This window comes from Neoarius graeffei, chromosome 4 (assembly GCF_027579695.1).
Source record: "Neoarius graeffei isolate fNeoGra1 chromosome 4, fNeoGra1.pri, whole genome shotgun sequence".
Classification (NCBI taxonomy): domain Eukaryota; kingdom Metazoa; phylum Chordata; class Actinopteri; order Siluriformes; family Ariidae; genus Neoarius; species Neoarius graeffei.
The window spans coordinates 61,812,604-61,833,004 of NC_083572.1; the positions used below are offsets into that span (position 1 = coordinate 61,812,604).

General features: G+C 41.3%; 1 protein-coding gene across 3 annotated transcripts in view; it reads left to right on the top strand.

Moving 5' to 3' along the window:
- The first annotated feature begins 307 nt into the window (after positions 1-307).
- cttnbp2nla (CTTNBP2 N-terminal like a) overlaps positions 308-20,401 on the top strand; it is a 47,912-nt gene continuing 27,818 nt past the window's right edge. The window contains exons 1-3 of one of the 3 annotated variants that reach the window (XM_060919452.1): positions 5,156-5,183; positions 5,335-5,399; positions 10,300-10,407. In XM_060919452.1, coding sequence (XP_060775435.1) covers positions 5,385-5,399; positions 10,300-10,407 — 123 coding nt within the window. In that variant the 5' untranslated portion in view covers positions 5,156-5,183; positions 5,335-5,384. Of the gene's footprint in view, positions 401-5,155; positions 5,184-5,314; positions 5,400-10,299; positions 10,408-20,401 lie in introns of those variants that run through there. The other 2 variants (XM_060919450.1, XM_060919451.1) reach the window with 2 other exon arrangements.

Sequence of the window (20,401 nt, forward strand, 5' to 3'; positions counted from 1 at the left end):
ATAACTTTGAACAAACAATGCACTTCACACGTTGTTTAATAACGTTATTAAGTCTCCAATGTCTCTGAATGTTGTGTGCCTGTGACTATAACGCTGAGAAAACAGCTCTATCATCTCCCTTCCACTCTCCCAGTCACAGTGAGAAGGAGACACAGGCTGCACAAAGAACAGAGTCCATCACCAAACTCCTTCTTCTTCAACGCCTGCTGCCTATATCGCTTTCCTATTGGTCCGCAATATTAAATTCCGCTTGCCTATTGGCTGCCCGGGATGTCAATCATTGTTACTCGTTCCCGTTGTGTCTTCATGGTGAAATGTAGTGTGTAGTTGACTCGTCTTTAAATCGAAATCTGATGACCAGTGTTAGAAAGTGAACAAAGCTGGAATGGCACCGACGACGGTAAGAATTTCCATCGTATAAACTGTGTATGTTTTGTTTTATTTTGTTGTTTTCGCATGATGATGATGATGATGATTATTAGTTGGATGAAAGTAGTCCAGTTTGCAAACTTGGTGCAAATCTACAGCTGTTTAGGAAGACTGTCAAGAGAATATGTAGAAAACGTTGGTTTTAATTGCTTTATATTTATTATGGTGCATTTGGTGAAATGTAAACTATCCCAAGTGATGATGCAGTGTTGGAGAAGTTGTTGGACAGCCTGCTCTTTGTTACTTTGCAGTGCAGGAGTCAGATATCAAATAACCACAGGATTGCTGTCAGGAGCAGCCTGACACACTGTTACAGTTCCCACACATCCTACACACAAGGCTTTTCATACATGTGGAAGCTTTACGACACTGTTAGTACTGGATTCATGTAGCTTTGATATTACTTCTGTTTCCAAAGCTGGAGCCTATCCCAGCTGACTACGGGCGAAAGGCGGGGTACACCCTGGACAAGCCGCCAGGTCATCGCTGGGCTGACACATAGACACAGACAACCATTCACACTCACATTCACACCTACGGTCAATTTAGAGTCACCAGTTAACCTAACCTGCATGTCTTTGGACTGTGGGGGAAACCGGAGCACCCGGAGGAAACCCACGCGGACAACATGCAAACTCTGCACAGAAAAGCCCTCGCCGGTCACAGGGCTCGAACCCGGACCTTCTCGCTGTGAGGCGACAGCGCTAACCACTACACCACATGGCATGTAAAATAACTGACCTTGTTGCTTTAAAGCACTGATGGTAGAGTTCATAAACTGCCTTAGCGAAAAGTAAAACTCCTGTAAGAAAGCAACAACTTTTAATACTTTTAATAAGTTGTTTGGTGGGGGCGGCACGGTGGTGTAGTGGTTAGCGCTGTCGCCTCACAGCAAGAAGGTCCGGGTTCGAGCCCCGTGGCCGGCGAGGGCCTTTCTGTGTGGAGTTTGCATGTTCTCCCCGTGTCCGCGTGGGTTTCCTCCGGGTGCTCCGGTTTCCCCCACAGTCCAAAGACATGCAGATTAGGTTAACTGGTGGCTTTAAATTGACTGTAGGTGTGAATGTGAGTGTGAATGGTTGTCTGTGTCTATGTGTCAGCCCTGTGATGACCTGGCGACTTGTTCAGGGTGTACCCCGCCTTTCGCCCGTAGTCAGCTGGGATAGGCTCCAGCTTGCCTGCGACCCTGTAGAACAGGATAAAGCAGCTAGAAATAATGAGGTGAGAATGAAGTTGTTTGGTTGGGGCAGCATCAAGGGGCTGTCAGACACCGAGCAGGGCCACGCCCCACCAAGCACCCCTGACAAGCCGGGCAAGTAAAAAGCAAATGACTTGGCAGGTTCCCTTTGGGTGTTGTAAGTGGTTAGCACAGTCGCCTCACAGTGGTTCTGGGTTCAAGCCCAGTAGCTGGCGGGGGCCTTTCTGTGTGGAGTTTGCATGTTCTCCCCGTGTCTGCGTGTTTTTTTTTTTTTATTGAAAGAAAAAGAAAGCAGAACTTTATTCATCACACACTTGTGAAATTTCCTCTCTGCATTTAACTCATCTGAAGCAGTGAACACACACACATGAGCAATGAGCACACACACATACATACCCAGAGCAGTGGGCAGCCATGCTAACAGCGCCTGGGGAGCAGTTGGGAGTTAGGTGCCTCACTCAAGGGCACTTCAGCCCAGCCCATATTAACCTAACCACATGTCTTTGGATTGTGGGGGAAACTGGAGCACCCCTGAGGAAACCCACGCAGACACGGGGAGAACATGCAAACTCCACACAGAAAGGCCCTCGACGGCTGCTGGGTTCGAACCCAGAACCTTCTTGCTGTGAGGCGACCGTGCTAACCACTATACCACCGTGCCACCCAATTTTGTGAATATTGTGTACAGTTGTGAACAATAGCAAGATAGAATACAATTCCACTTGGCCAATCATCTGGTTCACTGTAGCTCATCTGGTAGTGGGAGGAGTGGTCAGAAGATGCCTGTGGACCCTGCATTTAAAGGCCTGTCCAACTACATGTTCTGGAAGGCTATTCCATACCCGGACAGCAGTGTGGAGGAAGGTTCTGCCCAGGGTGCGAGTATTAGAGGCTGGGAGGTCCAGGGCATGATCTGGCATAGCTGTGCATAGGCGAGTGGTTCGCCGTCTAGGGTATGGTGGGTGGAGCATATCCCGGAGATCCGTAGGGCAATGGTGGGTATGCATTTTGAACAGGACTGTAGGAACAGCAACCTGTCTTCTGTGGCCAAGGCTGGGGATGGAGAGTTTTGTGCTGGCAGTGTCCTGGTCCACTCCTGTAATCTTTAGGGCCTTCTTCTGGATGTTGTCGAGTAGGCCAAGATGTGTTGGTGAGGCACTCATCCAGCTGAGTGAGGCGTATTCCATGACGCTGCGTACCTGTAGCTTGTAGACAGTTGCTTGGCTCTCCATGGTGAGTTTACTGGATACTCCTCAGCGCTGCCAGTTTCTGACCAGGGTTTCCTCCGGGTGCTCCAGTTTCCCCCACAGTCCAAAGACATGCAGTTAGGTTAATATGGGCTGGGCTGAGGTGCCCTTGAGCGAGGCACCTGACTCCCAACTGCTCCCCGGGCGCTGTTAGCATGGCTGCCCACTGCTCTGGGTATGTGTGTGCGCTCATTGCTCATGTGCGTGTGCATGTGTGTGTTCACTGCTTCAGATGGGTTAAATGCAGAGAGGAAATTCACAAGTGTGTGATGAATAAAGTTGCTTTCTTTCTTTCTTTCTTTCTTTCTTTCTTTCTTTCTTTCTTTCTTTCTTTCTTTCTTTCTTTCTTTCTTAAACAGACACATCATGTAGTTCATTTTGCACTGGAAGGCTGTGTGTGTGTGTGTGTGTGTGTGTGTGTGTGTGTGTGTGTTCAAGAGTTTCCTTTCTTCTTGTCTGGAGTTACTTGGGAAGAAAAGATTCAAAATCTAAATCCAAGTGGCTCTGCATTTAAGTGCACTGCAGAAAATAGAGGGAGGAAATCATGGATGTTATATCCAATAGGAGAGCACTTGGAATTCGGTCAAGAGTTTTCTGTGGAGCCTAAAGGAATTTCGGCACTCTTTCTGAAGTGGTTGGACATGTTTAACACCATAGCCCTGTTGAATGCTCAGGGCCAGAGAGGAAATGCCATATTACTGAACCATATAAGGAGCACTGCAAGACTGGGCTCAATCCCAAATGAACATTTAGTGCACTTCATTGAGTGGTGAAGCCATCATTTTTGTCCCCTGTATGGAGAAGCATTTGGAACTCGGCTCTTGGATAAAAGACCGGAAAGCTTAGAAGTGATTTGTAGAGGTGGACAATTTTTAAAACTGTTGGCGGAACGGCTGGTGAGCTCCTTAAAGCCACACAGTTAATGTCTGGCCAGCATTATTTTAACCAAAGTGCAGAAGTCTGTTTTTTTTTTTTGGGGGGGGGAGCAAATTTTGTTATAGATATTTATTTTCATTAATTGTGTATTATTGCGCTAGTACAAAAACATTTTATGTTATCAAACGTTACTTTTCCAAAAATTTTTTTTTTTTACAGAAATGTTTTATATCAGCGAAGAAAGCAACACATTATGTAAGAGACCACTTTTCAGGCAAAAAAACATAATGAAGGCTCCTTCATTATGAAACATAATGATGGCAGTCAGAATCTCTAGATGAATTGTGGCAGATATTTCAAGATGCTCAGTAAAACCTACCAGCTAATTTCCATATAAAACTGCACGAATTGTACTTTGGACGACTCTTTAAGAAAAAAAAAAAGCAAAGGGTCATCACACCAAATATTGAATTTGTTTAGTTTATTATTGCATTGTAATATCATCTGTACTTAACAGCATTTCTTTGCATGTTCCTTAGACTTTTGCACAGTTCTAATATACTGTATATAATTATAAGAGCAATATAGCAGCAGCGATTATATGCCCTTGTGCTGTTTGAATGTAATCGTACAGTGTATGGTTCGTTATGATGGTCTAGTGACCTGAATGGCTGTATCGGCAGGAAGTAGCTGATCATAAGTTAGAAAAGACCTTGAATATGATTTTTTTGCAAGAAAATTTTTTGCCTGCAGTAAATATTGTATCAGGCTTTATGCTTGCTTATACTGCAGAGCTTCCCTTCTATACTGTAGGATGAATATCTGTATCTAAGATGTATTATTGTATTGTACTGTATTATTATTGTAGTGTATTATTGTACTGTACTATTATATTCAAACAGCACAAGGTCATATAATCATTGCTGCTATATTGTTCATATATATACTGTGCAAAGGTCTAAGGAACATGCAAAGAAATGCTGTTAAGTAGAAGTGATTTCAAAAATAATGAAATTATATCTTAAATCTTGGGGGAGAAAGAGACTATTCCATGGAGGAGAATTTTTTCATTATTTGCGTGGTCAGACACAAACCATGAACGCTGTCGACACCACTAAAGACTACAGAGCTACTTGGTACCAATTTAGTCCACAAAGCAAAAGCAGCATGTATGGTACAACTTGGCAAGTTATTGCAAAATTGAAAGTGTTAACACTGCCATGTTGAGATTAGTGGTAACAGTTTGACGAGGGAGAAAACTATAGTTCTTTGCAGTCTGAATTCTTGATTTAGTACAGTAGCCCAAATTGCGGTTTCAGCGTATATTATGTAACTCAATCCTCATCACTTCATGATGTGGAAACTTTGGCTGACCAGACTAATCTCAGTGTGAGCCTGCAGTTTTGCATAAACCAAAGTACAGGCTGTGTAGAGAGGTAAGTGTGCTCAGTTTGAGCTCAGTACGCTTTAGGCGTGATGATGGGGAATTAAATTTACCTTTTTTTTTCTTGTCATTGTTTATTGAGAGACTGGTGAATGTGTGTGACTTCCATAAGTTTCAGTCAGTCCTATTCCATTTGCACCCAGTTAAGAAACACTTCATTTTGGACTTTCGACATTCTGAGGACTACTGAGACATGACAGCGCTGAAGGTAAGGAATGTAGCTTTGGCTCAAGAAGAGAAAATGGATGGCCTTCATTTATTGATGGTTTTTCTTTCTCATGAACCATGTGACAGAAAAGGAGATGTACCATCCAGATGTCCATGCATAAACATCTATAAATAATACTATGAGAACTTCTCTGTTCTCCAGGCTTGCTGCATATTTCATGTATTTCTCTGTTGTCATTAAAATAATACTTTCTGATAAGAAATGATTTTAATATGACATAGATTCCAGATAATTGCAGACATGGTGTTGCATGGTGTGCGGTTTTCGTATGTAAAAGACTGGGGATTCCCAGCACTGTGGTTTGTATGAGCAAGCTACCAAGTAAGCATCAGATTTCCTCCGACTCCCTTTGTCTGACCCTGAGTGTTTTTTTTCCCCCAGGCATTGACTGGGCTATATCAGGCAATTCCTCTACTCCCCAAACAGTGCACCTACTCAGTCCTGTACCTGGGTTAATTATTCCCATATGCCTTCTCTATTCTTATCCCTACCCTAAGATACCTCCAGTCAGACCTGGCTTTCTGTTTTTGTTGTCTGGATGTTTGGAATGGTCTGAAGGTCTGAAATCAGGAGCACACTTAGAATTGAATTATATTTTACAAAGAGCGTTCTGGTGTATTAAGAATCATACCTAGCGTGTGTTCTAGATATTATCTTGGCTTATGTAACTGGCAATACAATGAGCAACACAATGAGAAAACAAGCATTGCTCAGAGTGCTGCTGATATTTATTTACCCAAAAACGTGTGATTAAAACAGCCGAAATACCACCGTGAAATTTGCGTGTCACTCTCTACAAGTCGTTACAATGTTTGCACACCTGGATTTGGGCAGTTTATCTTGCTCTTCTTGGCAGATCCTCTCAAGCTCAGTCATATTGAATGGAGAACGTCTGTGAACTGCCACGTTCAGGTCTCTCCAAACATATTCTGTGGGTTTTAAGCCTGGGCGCCTTTTTGTTTGGGGTGGGGTGGGGGGATACTCAAGGACATTCATGCCCCTTTTCCACCAAAGCAGTTCCAGGGCTGGTTCGGGGCCAGTGCTTAGTTTGGAACCGGGTTTTCTGTTTCCACTGAACAAAGAACTGGCTCTGGGCCAGAAAAACCGGTTCCAGGCTAGCACCAACTCTCTGCTGGGCCAGAGGAAAGAACCGCTTACGTCAGCGGGGGGGGGCGGAGTTGTTAAGACCAACAACAATCGCAAGACCACGAAAGGTCGCCATTTTTAAGCGACAAGAAGCAGCAGCTGTACAAACATGAAGTCATCCATTATTATTGTTGTTGTTGCTGCTGCTTCTTCTTCTCCATGTTGTTATTGCTTCGATGTTCGCGCCAAGGTTTATGCAAACGCAGCGACGTAACTGACCTATACAGCGACGTAACTGACGTATACAGCGACATAACTGACGTGGCTCCCCTTAGCACCGTAAGCTATGGAAAAGCAAACTGGTTCTCAGCTGGCTCGCAAGTTGAACGAGTTGTGAACCAGCACCAGCACTGGCCCCGAACCAGCCCTGGAACTGATTTGGTGGAAAAGGGGTATCAGAGACTTGTGCTGAAGCCATTCCAGTATTGTCCATGCTTTTGGTTGCTGCCGTGCTGAAAGGTGAGTCTTCACCCCCAGTCTGAGGTCATGTGTAGTCTGGAGCAGGCTTTCTTCAAGGACCTCTTTGTATATGGATCCATTCATCCTTCCTTCAGTTCTGACCAGTTTTCCTGTCCCTGTCGCTGAAAAGCACCCTGCAACCATGACCATGCTTCACTGTAGGGATGATATTACCAGTTGATCAGCAGTATTTGTTATTTATCCCGCGTTCTTTAACTTATACAATAATGAATTTCATATGCAAAAGGGGATCATGTCAACACGATCATTTAGTTGTTTTCCTTTTATAATGTTGAATGTGTTTTTCTCAATTGAAAATGAAAATCCAAGGCAGATATGCAAGAACTGCTTACTTTTGCTGCATGGAAAATGTATTTTATTGAGCCACCACTGTATCATAATATATTGTTATCTGTTCTATAGTAACAGTTAACAGCAACAGAGCTAAATTACTCATAAACAGAATAAAAAGGCACTTTGCAACAGTCAAAGTTTTCCGTCACAGGAGAGAGGACAGAAGGGTTTATGTTTTTTCTGCTTTTTTGGTCTTATTAACATCAAGAGAGAGAAAAAAGGAAGCTATTAAGGGACTGACTGTTTATAGCTAGTACTAAATAAGCAATGAGCTGAACTGATTTCTTTTGTGAATATTTAAATAATATTGGCTAGTGTTGAGTGGTATCTCAAATATATTCCATTCAGCTAGCATGATATTGAATAAGTTGAAGACAAATATATCTAATATACCATGAAAAAAGGCAGCCAGTATTATTATTACAATACATACACACTCTCTTTTCCAGTTTTTCAATGTCTGTTGGTATGTTTTTCTCTTGTAAAGATGCATGAAGGATACCGAATGAAGTTCGGGAAGCCTTTCGGGTGTTCACAGTGTCTTTCATTACATTAAATTAATGGCATTTAGCAGATGCTCTTATCCAGAGCGACATACAACATACCCAGAGTAGCCTCTGGAGCAGTTGGGGGTTAGGTGCCTTACTCAAGGGCACTTCAGCCATTCCTGCTGATCCAGGGAATCAAACTGGCAGCCTTTTGGTCCCAAAGCTGCTTCTCTAACCATTAGGCCTTGGATTCCCTGTTTTGTTCCCCTTTCTTTTTCCCAATGAACAAAGAATTGCTTCTGCAGATGCGCAGCAGAAAACTTTCTCATTGGATATTCGCATCAGCTCCGACGTGTGACCTCATGTTGTCTTGACAATATCGCAATATTCGTAAACTATATTCAGCGCTCATTCTCCATTGGATAGAGTGACGATACATGTCGGATAAGCAATACGTTAACAGTATTGCATGCTATTAAACCAAATTAATGAAACCCACTAGAAGGGAATAGAATCCATGTTTTTATTCCATCGAAAAAGTGTCCTGGATGTATAATAAGACAATATTAAATGTAAGTATAAAGTTATGAGAATTATGATGTCCTTCAATATATAAACAACGTTAGTGTAAATGTACATTGGGACACAACTGATCGTAAGCCAAGACCTGCCTGTCTTGAGCAAGTGTTTTTACTGCTATTGATACTTTTAAATCTATAAATACTAAGAACTATAATATATAATTAAATATAATATAAAAAATAACAGTGGCGGCACGGTGGTGTAGTGGTTAGCGCTGTCGCCTCACAGCAAGAAGGTTCTGGGTTCGAGCCCCGTGGCCGGCGAGGGCCTTTCTGTGCGGAGTTTGCATGTTCTCCCTGTGTCCGCGTGGGTTTCCTCCGGGTGCTCCGGTTTCCCCCACAGTCCAAAGACATGCAGGTTAGGTTAACTGGTGACTCTAAATTGACCGTAGGTGTGAATGTGAATGGTTGTCTGTGTCTATGTGTCAGCCCTGCAATGACCTGGCGACTTGTCCAGGGTGTACCCCACCTTTCGCCCGTAGTCAGCTGGGATAGGCTCCAGCTTGCCTGCGACCCTGTAGAACAGGATAAAGCGGCTACAGATAATGAGATGAGATAAAAAATAACAAATCATAATGGATTTCAATATTAAGGCAGTCTCAAGGGTCACTGTCTTATCCTCAGTGATTTTAATTAAAATAGTGAAGACTGTCAGAATATTCCAGGGCAACCAGAATGTTGTGTATGACTAACATTAACCCTCATCCTACCATGCTATTTTACACCTTAATCTTACCATGTGGGGTCCATTTGGACCCCAATACTTTTCTTTAAAATTAAAGCTTATAAAGACAAAATCACCAGATAAGTTTTGTTCAGAACATCTTGTATTAATAACAGCAATACACTAAAGGGCCCAAGGCATAAAGAACACACTTAACCTTCATCTTACCAGCCAATTTTACATACACAAACTACCAGGCGGGGTCCGTATGGACCCCAGGAGGGAATACCTTGAAATCAATGCAGTAAGAACCAATTCAATGCAGCAAACAGACATAACTTTATTGAAGAACAAAATCCACTATGGCTGAATATCAATGATGTATTATAAATGCAATAACATTGCAATAATATTGCAATAACTAGCATACATGTAGCAAATTATAGCGCCACAAAAAAATTGCCATTATATACATGATTTTTGCAGCTCATGCAGCTGTAAAACATTCTGGATTACAACTTAGGTCTTTTCTTACAGAATTTAAAACAAAAAAGTAATTGTAAAATAATTTAGGGCTTTTGTTTTGCAGCCTGTGCTTATTGCAGCAGTGGGGTCCACACGGACCCCAAGAAGGAATGCCTTGGTAGTTTCATTATGGAACATAAAAGAAATAAAAGAAGTTAACTTTCAGTGTGCTATTCAATTATAAAATGAAAGACAGATAAACTTTACTCTGGGGTCCGGTTGGACCCCAGTAACAAATTAATTATACCTTCACAATGCAAAAAGCTGATCTTCCGGTGCTTTAGTGTTTTAATTAAGACATAAATTCCGACAAATTCATAAAACGGTGAGGCAGTATGTCACATATTTTTAAAATGGCAAACAAACATATAGGTGCGGGGTCCAGATGGACCCCACTTGGTAGGATGAAGGTTAACAAATATTCACAAGCCAGCTAGCTTAGTGCATTCAGCTTAAAGTTTTGTGGTACCTCGCCATTTTCTAATCTTTGAATTGAGTGCAGCTTATTTTCTTGCATCAGTGACTGAGTTCATATAACTCATGTAACAGTCAGAATCAGCCATCCAGGAATTAAGTGTAATGTTTTCGAGTACTGTTGTATCCTGTCAGTGGGGGGTTAAAAACATATATGCATGGCTCAGTCACTCTTGTTTTGTACGCAGGAGTCTAGGTTGAACGTTGATGCTCTCAGTAAGAAAGATGTGCTGCTGCTCTTCAGTGTGCTGGAGGGAGAACTGGAGGCCCGAGACCTCGTCATCCAGGCACTCAGGGTGAGTGAGAATGAGTTTGGCTCTTTAGATCTGCTCTAAGACTGATGCTGATATTCTTTACCCTAATGCACACACAAATGCATTTGACCAAGGCTTGCACGAGTCATCTGAAAGACTGTGGATATCTTGGTGGGAAATTTCCATTTTGAAACCCCAGTCAGGAGTTGTTAAAACACCACTATCCCTCACAAATAACTTCGAGATCAACTAAAGTATGCTTCACTGAGTGCATTGTTAATTGCCCTTCCTCACCTCATTCCATTGGCTTCCCGTAGCTGTCTGCATCATGTTCAAGTCCTTGCTTGCCTATTGAGTAACTAGTGGAATTTTGGCCACCTACATGGAATCATTCATCAGGTGCTGGTGTGTGCAGATCCACGAGTGTTACCACCACCATGTGCTGCTAAGACCCTGTCTACATTTATATAGATATTTTTATCCCCCGCTGGCTGAAATGCCCAAAGGGGGATTATGTCATGGCGATGTCCATCTATCCGTCCGTCCGTTCCGGGAATGGTGCTCACCTTCTGAAATCAACTCCTCTCACAATTTTTGGAGGAATTTCACGAAACTCGGCAGGATTCTTTGTTATATGTCGGTAATACGCATATTGTAATTTCATTCAGAGTTCGGTCACATTTTACCAGAGTTACAGCCCTTGATTAACAAAATTAGACTTTGACAATTTCATGAGTGTGTTTTCCTTCTGAAATCAACTCCTCTCACAATTTGTGGAGGAGTTTCACCAAACTTGGCAAAAGGCATTGTTATATGTCGATAGTACGCATATTGTAATTTTGTTCAATTCAGTCGCATTTTACCAGAGTTGTGACCCTTGATTATTAACAACCTTGTACTTTCACAATTTCATGAAGGTGTGCTTGCCTTCTGACATTAACTCCTCTCACAATTTGTGGACGAATTTCTCGAAACTTGGCAAAAGGCCTTGTTATATGACGCTAATACGCATATCGGGATTTAATTTCGTTTGTGAAAATTTTACCCGAATTTTGACCCTTGATTAAATAACTTGTATTTTGACAATTTCATGAGAGTGTACGTTCTTCTAAAATCAACTCCTCTCACAATTTGTGGAGGAATTTCACCAAACTTGGCAGAAGGCTTTGTTACATGACAGCAATACGCATATTGAAATTTCGTTTAATTTGGGCAAATTTTACCAGAGTTATGCCCTTGATTATTAACAGACTTGTACTTTGGCAATTTCATCAAGGCGTGCTTGCTTTCTGAAATCAACTTCCCTCACAATTTTTATCCCCCACTGGCCGAAAGGCCCGAAGGGGGATTATGTCATGGCGATGTCCGTCCGTCTGTCCGTCCTGGGAAGAGTGCTCACCTTCTGAAATCAACTCCTCTCACAATTTTTGGAGGAATTTCACGAAACTTGACAGGATTCTTTGTTATATGTCGGTAATACGCATATTGTAATTTCGTTCAGTTCAGTTACATTTTACCAGAGTTATGGCATTGTTGCCAGCGGGGGATATTGTACTCTCAGAGCACTCTTGTTGAAAAGACAGTTTTACTCCTCTGATGTTTTTCTCCCCTGCCAAATTCCATTCACTAGCCAGCTCTCCTCTATCACACGACAACTCCCAACTAGGGAAGATGAAGGTTAATAAGCGTTTCCTCCTAGAAACATGAAGCCAGCCAAATGGACCTTTTTGAACTGCTGCTCATGTTGGGTCACAGGACACCATAACACACTTGGAGGACAGTGTTTTCTGCTCTCTTCTGTAGCCACGGATGGCTGCAGCATACTCCACGGTGGATGCAACAGAAAAACTTCTATCCACATAAACGGCATTCCCGAAAATGTTTGTCTACACAAAAATGATTTGAAAATGATCACATGAAGATGTCTGGTATATCGCAAAGTGTTATGTTAAATAATAACTACGTTAAGAGTATGCATATTGAGTAGTAGAGAAGGCGAAATCCACCAAACACCAACAAGGTCAATGTTTCTATTATAAACACTGACAAACGCAAGGAAGTGGAACTACTGCTTAAGACTACACTTGAACACAAATTGTTCAGATGGGTCTTATCCAAAATCTATACTGTGGTTTAGATCTGTATTCAGATTTAATCCCAACATGTATTCTTAGGCTACATCCACACGACAACGGCAACAAGATGTTATTTAAAAAAATATCGCGTCCAAATGGGCAACGATCAGTAAAATATCAGGTCCATATGGCAATGCAACGCTTGCTGAAAACGATGCAATACACATGCCACACCTCTAGGGGCACTGTAAGACGGTCCCTTCGGAGACACCAGAACAATAGAAGAAGTAAGGACGCATGCACATAAACTATTATGCGCGAGACTTCATATTAGCCACAAAGTCAGAAAAATCTGTTCGTAAAATTACATTATAATGACCAAATACAATGAAAAGTATTTTTCCAGTCTCACCTGTGAAAGGTAATCCCATGTGATCTCGTTTGGACGGTAAACCTGTTGGTACAGTTAAACGCAGCACATGAATGAGGCATCTTTATTCCCCGCTTTGACCCATCCAATATGGCGGCGAGGTTGACGTATGATTCTACGCGGAAGGCGGCGTCTTTAATGGTCTGGAATAAATTGAATGCTACACGTTGATGGATTAATTTGTTCTTCTACGCCCTTTTTGAGGAATGTATTGTAGGACTTAAACCAACATCTGAAGAGGTGAGATCACTCCTTTTTTTCCCTATTTTTGCTGGCGGGATTGACTCTGCCCTAAGGGCTATTCTCTCTCTCTCTCTCTCTCTCTCTCTCTCTCTCTCTCTCACTTTGCACCATTACACAATAAATATTCACAGTGAAAATATTTTGGAAGCACGTTTCATGAACCAAGTTATAGGATTTGTTGACAACTCGCATCGAGTTCGTTACACTTCTACCCGGCGTAAAGCACTCACAGTCATGTGGTTGTGACGTCATCGTAAACAAATCCGTTCTACTCATCCAGACGACTTCGCAACGGCAACGTTGCCAGATCTTTCCACTCTGGAACCCGTTCTCAAAAGATTGTGTTTTGGGGCACCCAAAACGCCGGTGCCGTGTGGACGCCAGGCCGAAACAATAAACAATTGTATCGGATTCACCTGAATCCGTTGCCGTGTGGACAGGGCCTATATCAGATGCCCAGTGAGCCTTTCTGGCAATCTTTCTTTAAAAAAAAAAAGCATGTCACCTATTTATGTCTGTATTTGTATCTATAGCACATTCAATCCAGATGTTTCAGTATTCAGTTATATCGATAGTTTAATTAATTTGATAAAAGTGGGTGCCCAATCCATAAATCCATACTAAATGTTATTTAACTCCTGGTGTTGGAGAGACATACAGTGCTCAGCGTAAATGAGTACACCCCATTTGAAAAGTAACATTTTAAACAATATCTCAGTGAACACAAACAATTTCCAAAATGTTGACAAGACAAAATTTAATATAACATCTGTTTAACTTATAACGGGAAAAAGTAAGGTTAATAATATAACTTAGATTACACATTTTTTCAGTTTTACTCAAAAACAACAAAAACTACTACATCTAATACTTTGTATGGCCTCCATGATTTTTAATGACAGCACCAAGTCTTCTAGGCATGGAATGAACAAGTTGGCGACATTTTGCAACATCAATCTTTTTCCATTCTTCAACAATGACCTCTTTTAGTGACTGGATGCTGGATGGAGAGTGATGCTCAACTTGTCTCTTCAGAATTCCCCATAGGTGTTCGATTGGGTTCAGATCAGGAGACATACTTGGCCACTGAATCACTTTCACCCTGTTCTTCTTCAGAAATCCAACAGTGGCCTTAGATGTGTGTTTAGTCATGTTGGAAAAGTGCACGACGACCAAGGGTACGGAGTGATGGTAGCATCTTCTCTTTCAGTATAGAGCAATATGTCTGTGAATTCATGATGCCATCAATGAAATGCAGCTCCCCGACACCAGCAGCACTCATGCAGCCCCACATAAGGACACCGCCACCACCATGTTTCACTGTAGGCACCATGCATTTTTCTTTGTATTCCTCATCTTTGCGACGCCATACAGTTTTGAAGCCATCGGCTCCAAAAACATTTATCTTGGTCTCATCACTCCAGAGTATAGAGTCCCAGTAGTCTTCATCTTTGTCAGCATGGGCCCTGGCAAACTCTAGGTGGGCTTTTTTGTGCCTGGGCTTTAGGAGAGGCCTCTTTCGTGGACGGCATCCATGCATGCCATTCCTCTGCAGTGTACGCCGTATTGTGTCACGGGAAATAGTCAGCCCAGTTTGGCTTTCTACTTCTTTAGATAACTGCAGTGAACTTGCATGCCAATTTTCTTCAACCCTTCTCATCAGAAGACGCTCCTGTCGAGGTGTTAACTTCCGTGGATGACCTGGACGTCTCTGTGAGATGGTTGCAGTTCCATCTTTCTTAAATTTTTGTACCACTTTTTCTACAGTATTCTGACTGATAAGTAAAGCTTTGCTGATCTTCTTGTAGCCGTCACCTTTGTGGTGTAAAGAAATTATTTTCTTTGGGGAATTCTGAAGAGACAAGTTGAGCATCACTCTCCATCCAGCATCCAGTCACTAAAAGAGGTCATTGTTGAAGAATGGAAAAAGATTGATGTTGCAAAATGTCGCCAACTTGTTCATTCCATGCCTAGAAGACTTGGTGCTGTCATTAAAAATCATGGAGGCCATACAAAGTACTAGATGTAGTAGTTTTTGTTGTGGGGTGTACTCATTTTTGCACCACCCTAATTTGAGTAAAACTGAAAAAAATGTGTAATCTAAGTTTATATTATTAACCTTACTTTCACGTTATGTTAAACAGATGTTATATTAAACTTTGTCTTGTCAACATTTTAGAAATTCTTTGTGTTCATTGAGATATTGTTTAAAATGTTACTTTTCAAAGGGGGTGTACTCATTTACACTGAGCACTGTAAATGTTATGCTGTTTGGTACACTTCCATACTAATACTGAATCACATTAACTGCTTTCACATTCTGAACCCGTCGAGAAAGTTTTTAAACATCTAATGTGAGCATTTTTTTTTGCATCAGAACAGCGGTGGGTTTCCCAAAAGCCTCTTAACTCTAAGAGCATCTTAACTAGGAGAGAGAGTGTTCATTGTGCTGCTCGCTCGACCATTTAATGATGATCTTTGTGCTACGATGCTTTTGGGAAACTCAGCACTGTCTGTTTTTTAAAACTTGCCATAATAATGATCAGATCGCAAGCATAGATAAAGCAGTTCCAAAACTAACTAAACATGGGAAAAAAGATGTTTTGGATGCATTATTATATTACCTGGTTTTAGAGTCACATTAGATTTAGATTGAGGGTTCCGTGTTCAGCGACTGAATGTTCATATCTATAGATAAACCCAGATTCAGAATTAAACTTAGTTTTAGCTTCAGACTGTGTGAGAAGCCTCTCACTGATGGTTGTTGGACAGGTGTAGAGCTTTGTATGGCATGCAGGATGCGACAGGAGGCCAGAGACGTACTACGGTTGTACCACTCCATAAAATCCATGTGTGTGTGCAGCACATGTCTCCTCTGCCTGTTTACACCAGTGCTTATTTTCCTGTGTCTCTTTCAAGCATTTTTTTTTTTATTATTTCCTGCACTGAGACATGTCGTCCACTCCAACTTCATTGATCCATCGATGGCTCTGAAGCCACATTTACGGAAACCAGCCTTCTGAGCACAGATGAGTTTCAGCAGGCAGCATTAAGCCTGTACTGTTTTCACTTATAACCCAAAGCAGTCACTTCTGCTTCATATTAAATCAACTGTGACTTTAGTTTGTCTTCTTTGTCTAAGACAAGTAGAGTATAAATAAACTATGAAGCCTTACTGTATGAAGCTTTAACAGTGACAACTATTTCCTTCGAACTTAACTATTTCTTTCCTTAAATCGTCAGATTACGTTAACACAAGTAATTAATGCGTTTTCTTCAACTTAGGTCTGTGCTCTTTGTTTGGCGGTATTTACGTAGTGGCACATACATGTAGTTACAGATGGTTTCTCATGAATTCCTCATTGGGGAGGACCCTGGATTTGGGATTCTTTTTCCAAACAGATGTGTCCAACAGGTTTTCAGCAAAAATATCCTGAAACATAGTCAAATGCATGATGCCATTAATTTTCTCTAGATCCCCTGAACCACAAATAACCCCAACTCATTAATGATCCACCTTCATACTTTATCTCGTGCATTATCTTCTTTAGGCCATTATTAAAAAATGTTCTGTTTCTGGTCCACCAGCCGGGTGAGTGCCGTTTGTGCGGTTGAATTTTTTTTTTTTAACGCCGGTTTTTCGACATTTTTCTCGGGTTCGTAAATCTAAAATCGAACTTGACATTTACGCATTCCCAGGGCTTTCCATTAAGGCTCATACTAGCCAGCCATGACAAATAAGTAGCCAGCCGGGGGGGAGTAAACACAAAATAAACTCCTGTGCACGCAGTTCCCAGGATTAAATGTATTTTCCACAGACCATTTATTTATTCACTTTACTCAAATACAAAGTAAAATGGCAGTAAATCTTCTTTCTTTTCTTGCGTATTGCATCATGAGGCGTTCCTGGCTTGTAAATCTCTTATTTTCGGTGCATGACACATTCACGCAACTGAGCATGCTATGAATTAACAACGACAACGGTCTGCAGTGGCGGCTACACAATTAAACACTCAGTGAACGTTTCTCCATTTGTGTATGAAAATACACTCCAACCACTCAGTTTGGTTTCATTTACAACCAACGGTGTCTTTTGATGCCAGCACGTAATTGAATGAGAGAAGGCTGGTTTACCGGAGACAAAATAAGCGTCATCTCTGCTTCTGTTCCCTCCGACACACTACTGCCTCCGCCGAGTGCGCGCGCACTCTGAACTGAATCAGCTCTGCGCATGCGCCGTGCGGCACAAAAAAATGGCAGCCACCATGAAGGAAGGAGATCCGGAGTTTTCAAACATTTGCTTAAGTGTGAAATCGCAAAATGGTATTCTAGCGAACAACAAAATAGTAAAGATTCAGAAAAACAAATCATTCAGTGATCATTTTAATAGTGTAATTTCATCCGAACTAGGCCTAACGGCCGATTTAGAACTACAAAAATCCGTGTGTCAGACATTTTAAGTACCTTTGTAAAAGTTTTGCAAATGTTGCAGTCAGCATTTAAAATGCGAACTTAAAGTTTTTGTACAAGTTTCACTTGATTAAACTGTCATTTTATTAAATGTGTCTGCTTTTGTAATAAAAAAGTACTGAAAGAAAAAGCAAACACAGCATTGCGATTTCTTATCCATCCATATATATATATATATATATATATATATATATATATATATATATATATAAAAAAATCCCTCCCGACTGAAAATTTTTTTGCTCACCCGGTGGACAGGAAACGGATTTTTTTTTTAAAGGATGGCCTTATAGTACTCTTTTTCACTGAACAAACTGTTGAAGTCTTGACCTGGCAGCAACACATTTCTAACTGCAGATCTGGTGACACTTTAAGTTCACTCAGAGATACTCTCAGGCTTATATTTATGAAGGCGGTGTATATTCCCTGATTTTAGAATATAACAGGATGCTCATATATGTAACATATTATTATTTAACAGTATGTTCCATATTTCTGACAGATTTTTAGTTGTTTCAGACTTGATTTGTGCTTAATGGGCTATTTATAATCATAGCCACTTTATTAGGAACACATATACCTGCTGTTTTATGCAGTTCTCTAATCAGCCAATCCCTTGACAGCAGCACAATGCATGAAATCACGCAGCTACAAATCAAGAGCTTCAGTTAATGTTCACTTCAAACATCAGACTGGGAAAATTTGTGATCTCTGACTTTCACTGTGGCATAGTCTTTCAGAAACTGCTGATCTCCTGGGGTTTTCACACCACAACAGTCTCGAGTTTACACAGAGTGGTGCGAAAAACAAAAAACATTGAGTGAGCGACAGTTCTGTGGGTGGAAAACGCCTTGTTGATGAGAGGTCAGAGGAAAATGACCAGATTGGTTTGAGCTACCAGGAAGGATATAGTAACTCATATAATCACTCTTTACAACCGTGGTGAGCAGAAAAGCATCTCAGCATGCAACAGCAGAAGACCACATTGGGTTCCGCTCCTGCCAGCCAAGAACAGGAATCTTAGACTCAAGAACAAGTTCCTATTAAAGTGGCCGGTGAGTGTAGATGCTGGAGTTTCTTATAGCTTGTTTTACAGGGACACACTAGCCCTATCTACAGCAGTAATGTTTCTTTATAAGTTCTAGGAATGGGAATTGATAAGATTTTATTGGTACCAGTGCCATTATCAATTCTGCCTATCAGTCCGATTCTTTATTGATTCCTGATCAAGTTTGTGTGGGGGGAAAAAAGTAGGCCTACACAGGTTTTCAGTATCATTACAGCTGGTTTATGATCTCTGAGTCTGACCACAGTGTAGAGTATCTGTCTAATAACATACAAACGTTAAATAAATTATCGTGCTCCTTGTCTTAAAAGGCTATAACTTGGAAAACAAATATAAAACTGATTGATAAAATCTGTGTTGCACTGATGCTATTATAATATAGGAGATTTGCCCTCGGTATTGGATGTGCTGCTTAGTCGGGAAGTGCGTAGAGTTAAATACATGCCAGAGCTGGAATTTTAGCCCATGTTACGTCAAAAGATGTTTCAACATATTGATGTTATTTCCACCCTTACATTTCGAGACATTGCAAGTAGCATTGTTGTCATCTTTCTTCCTGAAATGAAGCCACTCTTCTTCCTCTCCACCATGACTCCTTCTTTTTGCAAGTTTTCAGCAGCATAGGCGCGGAGTTTGACGTCATGACACATGCGTTTTTGCAATGTGCAACTGTCTGAACAAAAACATGCTGGCATTGATAAAAGGAATTAATAAACCTCGGAGACATATGATTCCAATGGATCGGACAATATGGAACCAGTTCTCATTTCCCATCTCTTTGTGTTGAAAGCATTTTGTTGTTGCGTGTGAAGGTGTTTTGTCAACAAACAACCTCATACAACCCCGATTCCAAAAAAGTTGGGACAAAGTACAAATTATAAATAAAAACGGAATGCAATAATTTACAAATCTCAAAAACTGATATTGTATTCACAATAGAACATAGACAACATATCAAATGTCGAAAGTGAGACATTTTGAAATTTCATGCCAAATATTGGCTCATTTGAAATTTCATGACAGCAACACATCTCAAAAAAGTTGGGACAGGGGCAATTCTTATTGCCCACATCCACATCTTATTGCAACACATCCAGCCTCTTGGCTGGAAAGTTAAAGGTACAAAAAAGGAACAGCTGGAGGACCAAACTGCAACTCATTAGGTCAATTGGCAATAGGTCATTAACATAACTGGGTATAAAAAGAGCATCTTGGAGTGGCAGCGGCTCTCAGAAGTAAAGATGGGAAGAGGATCACCAATCCCCCTAATTCTGCACCGACAAATAGTGGAGCAATATCAGAAAGGAGTTCGACAGTGTAAAATTGCAAAGAGTTTGAACATATCATCATCTATAGTGCATAATATCATCAAAAGATTCAGAGAATCTGGAAGAATCTCTGTGCATAAGGGTCAAGGCCGGAAAACCATACTGGGTGCCCGTGATCTTCGGGCCCTTAGACGGCACTGCAGCACATACAGGCATGCTTCTGTATTGGAAATCACAAAATGGGCTCAGGAATATTTCCAGAGAACATTATCTGTGAACACAATTCACCGTGCCATCCGCCGTTGCCAGCTAAAACTCTATAGTTCAAAGAAGAAGCCGTATCTAAACATGATCCAGAAGCGCAGACGTCTTCTCTGGGCCAAGGCTCATTTAAAATGGACTGTGGCAAAGTGGAAAACTGTTCTGTGGTCTGACGAATCAAAATTTGAAGTTCTTTATGGAAATCAGGGACGCCGTGTCATTC